The 2,995-nt window shown below is 38.3% G+C and overlaps 1 protein-coding gene across 1 annotated transcript; it reads left to right on the top strand.

Annotated features, from left to right (window-relative positions):
- Positions 1–1,842: 1,842 nt before the first annotated feature.
- On the top strand, positions 1,843–2,781 carry BATDEDRAFT_89804 (uncharacterized protein; the record flags this gene model as incomplete). The annotated part of the gene is made up of 1 exon (XM_006680076.1): positions 1,843–2,781. The coding sequence occupies one exon, from the start codon at positions 1,843–1,845 to the stop codon at positions 2,779–2,781; it is 939 nt and encodes a 312-aa protein (XP_006680139.1).
- Between the last annotated feature and the right edge of the window lie 214 nt (positions 2,782–2,995).

Genomic DNA, 2,995 nt, shown 5'->3' with positions numbered 1-2,995 from the left:
TAGAATGAGCTCATCTGATAAAAAAGAAAATTCAGGAAATCTGAGACTACTTTTTATTATGGGTGTGTCGCAAGTTGGCTCTTGAGCCTCTCGAAGGAGAATCAATCAGAGTTGTATCTGAACCTACTCCAGAATTAAAATCCATCTTTAAACCCGGATCCACTTTTAAACTCCACGGCTCAAAACACGATCATTCTAAAAAACATCAGCAAAAGTCAAGTCACGATGCTGGCTCAAGGGAAGCTAAAGTACACTTTGTACCAACGACTAAAATTGCTAGATATTCAAGTGAATCTAGTGTACTGCAAGAATATGATATTCAACTTCCTTCATTACGTTCAAAGTTTAATAGATTCAAACGACAGATGCTGAGGTTCATTGGATATAGAAGGCATACTTGAACATTTCTACGCAAACCACCATAACTAAAAGTGTATAGTAAATCAATGTTTGAACACTCGACTGCTTGGTAATTCAATTTCATTGTAAAACTGGAATCACGCTATCAACAACCTCGTTTAGAATATGCTGTACTGCAGTGTGTATATATGATTTATACTGTCAATTTGCATTTGTCATGTAAGCATTCAGTCTTGTTTGTCCAATAAACACCTTGCATTATCACCACCATTTCCAATGTAATAGTATGCTTGAATTGATCATATTGCACCAATCAGCTACTGTGCACTGAATGTATCAGATGGTGTCATGAAATGGTGGATAATATTCATAATTGAAGTATTGGCAGTCAGTGATTGAATGATACGATCGAATACCGCTGATCACTTTGTTGGTGGCCAGTATCACATGTGGTCAATACCAATACGTTGCACAACAGTCATTCAAACAGGTTGGAGCATGCCACATTGTAGCAATGCAATCAAATTGGTACAACACATGCCAACATACATGTAGTGTAGTGTAGTATACACTAGTAGTGATGATGCAACCAACGACATGCGTGGTTGTAATATTATACGTGAAACCACATGCTCATGTCCATGATTATGGTTATGGGGACACACAGCGTTACAATGATGGGTCAGCAACAATGTGATGGAACTGGATGTGCAATATCAAAACCATGTCCAGAATACGTGATATAACAACAACTTGCAGCCATATTGATGTAAATGGACCACCAAATAACAGTGTTGGTGTGTAATAAACAGTTGCATTACTGACATGTGTCATGATTGTTGTTGAACTAGATTGCGATCGTATCTGTGATTCAGAATACAACAAATGTGTGTACATAGTTGTATTGACAACATTGACAGTCAAACACAATACATGAATGTGGGTTCAGAATTGGTGATCGTATAATGTATGATTACTAAGAGTGCACAAAATGTAGATTCAACACTATAGTCTGATTATGTGTCATGATGATGGTTGTTGTATATCAAACAAGTAATGCAGTCAATGTGTAGTAACCATTGTATATTGCAATGCAGAATACAGTCATTGCATGATGAATATCAAAGTGATCCATTTTACTTGAATACGGTTGTAAGTCAAAGCACTTGCGGTTACACAACACACTCCTGAAGGGTGCTTTTCAATATACCTGATCAAAGGGTCGTAAAAGCATAATTCAATCGACACGATCATCAAATTGATCAATATGATATTGTGATTAGGGAGCAGCATACTGTCTAGTTTGATATTGGCCCACTACAAGCAATCAAGTAACCCTGTGTTGTTGGTTAACCTATAAGGGTTAGGGTTGGTTTGCTATACAAAAAATACAAATACAATCGAGTGTGTCCAGTTTTATAATCGACATCAGTCTCAACACTCTACTTTTGTATTAATAGTTTAAACTCACTGACCAGTCTAATGAAATTGGTTGATATTTTATTCGTATTGACTGCAGCAGCAACCGCTAATGCAATACTGATACCGACTGATAACGATCGTTCAACCCACACATCAGGCACTTTCAGTCAAGTGTCTGGTCCAACCAGTGAACCTAATCCAGGCACTTCCAACGACTGGCAAGAACCAGTGGATTTGAGCCTTTCTAACCGATACCGGCAACAACCAATGGATCAACCCGGTTCAAATACTCCCACTCAAAACCAGCGACCAACTGTGATTGTAGCTGGTCCAAGTACTTTCAAACAAGGCCGAAAGCGCATAATTGATGTGATTGATTTACTGATTTCCAGACAAAACCAGCAACGACCAATTGATGAAGTTGATCCAAACGCTTCCAAACAAAGTCAGCAACAGCCAATGGATCAACCCAGTCCGAGCACTTCCAAACGAAGTCGGAAGCGGCCAATCAATGAAATCAGGCCAAGCATTTTTAGCCAAGCGTCTGGCTCAACTAATGAACCCAGTCCAAGTGCTCCAAAACGAGATCGAAAACAACCGATTGATCAACCCAGTCCAAGCACTTCCAGACAAGACCAACAACAACTAATGAACGAAGGCGAGTCTGCCAATACTGTTCCAGATCAAGTAGCTGTATTAAGCCCAAGATATCAGAGAACCCTTGAACGTAGGAAGAAGAGGCTTGTAGAGTCTAAAGAAATACAAAAGAAAAAACGCAAAGAATATTCTGATTATCAATTCCTTGGATTGGAACAACATCTGGCGTTAGCAATGGGAGAAGAAATATCAGGATCAAAGTACGATCCAAACACTGAAAAAAAATTGAAAAAAGAGTATGTAGCGGCAAGCAGAAGAGTATATAATTCCAGACAACGATTGAAGGATTTTATGAAAGAGCATGGTTTGAGATTTGAAGAACCAAAAGCAGATTCAGGTTGATGACTTGCCAATCAATTTGATTTTGAATAAATTTAAACTTTCCGGTGTGTTGATGTTTGTCGAGTATTGTGAATGGGTCAACAATCATATCATTGGTTGTGTATTGCATGTTTGTGTATACTGTGTTGGGTATTACATCAACAGTTACTGGATTGTTGATTGATACATTGGCATGGTTTGTTCCATATACATTAATGACATGATAACAACCAGT

The sequence above is a fragment of the Batrachochytrium dendrobatidis genome, assembly GCF_000203795.2.
Source record: "Batrachochytrium dendrobatidis JAM81 unplaced genomic scaffold BATDEscaffold_8, whole genome shotgun sequence".
NCBI lineage: Eukaryota > Fungi > Chytridiomycota > Chytridiomycetes > Rhizophydiales > Batrachochytrium > Batrachochytrium dendrobatidis.
The sequence above is the reverse complement of the archived record's forward strand: the minus strand, read 5'-3'. Positions and strand labels throughout refer to the sequence as shown.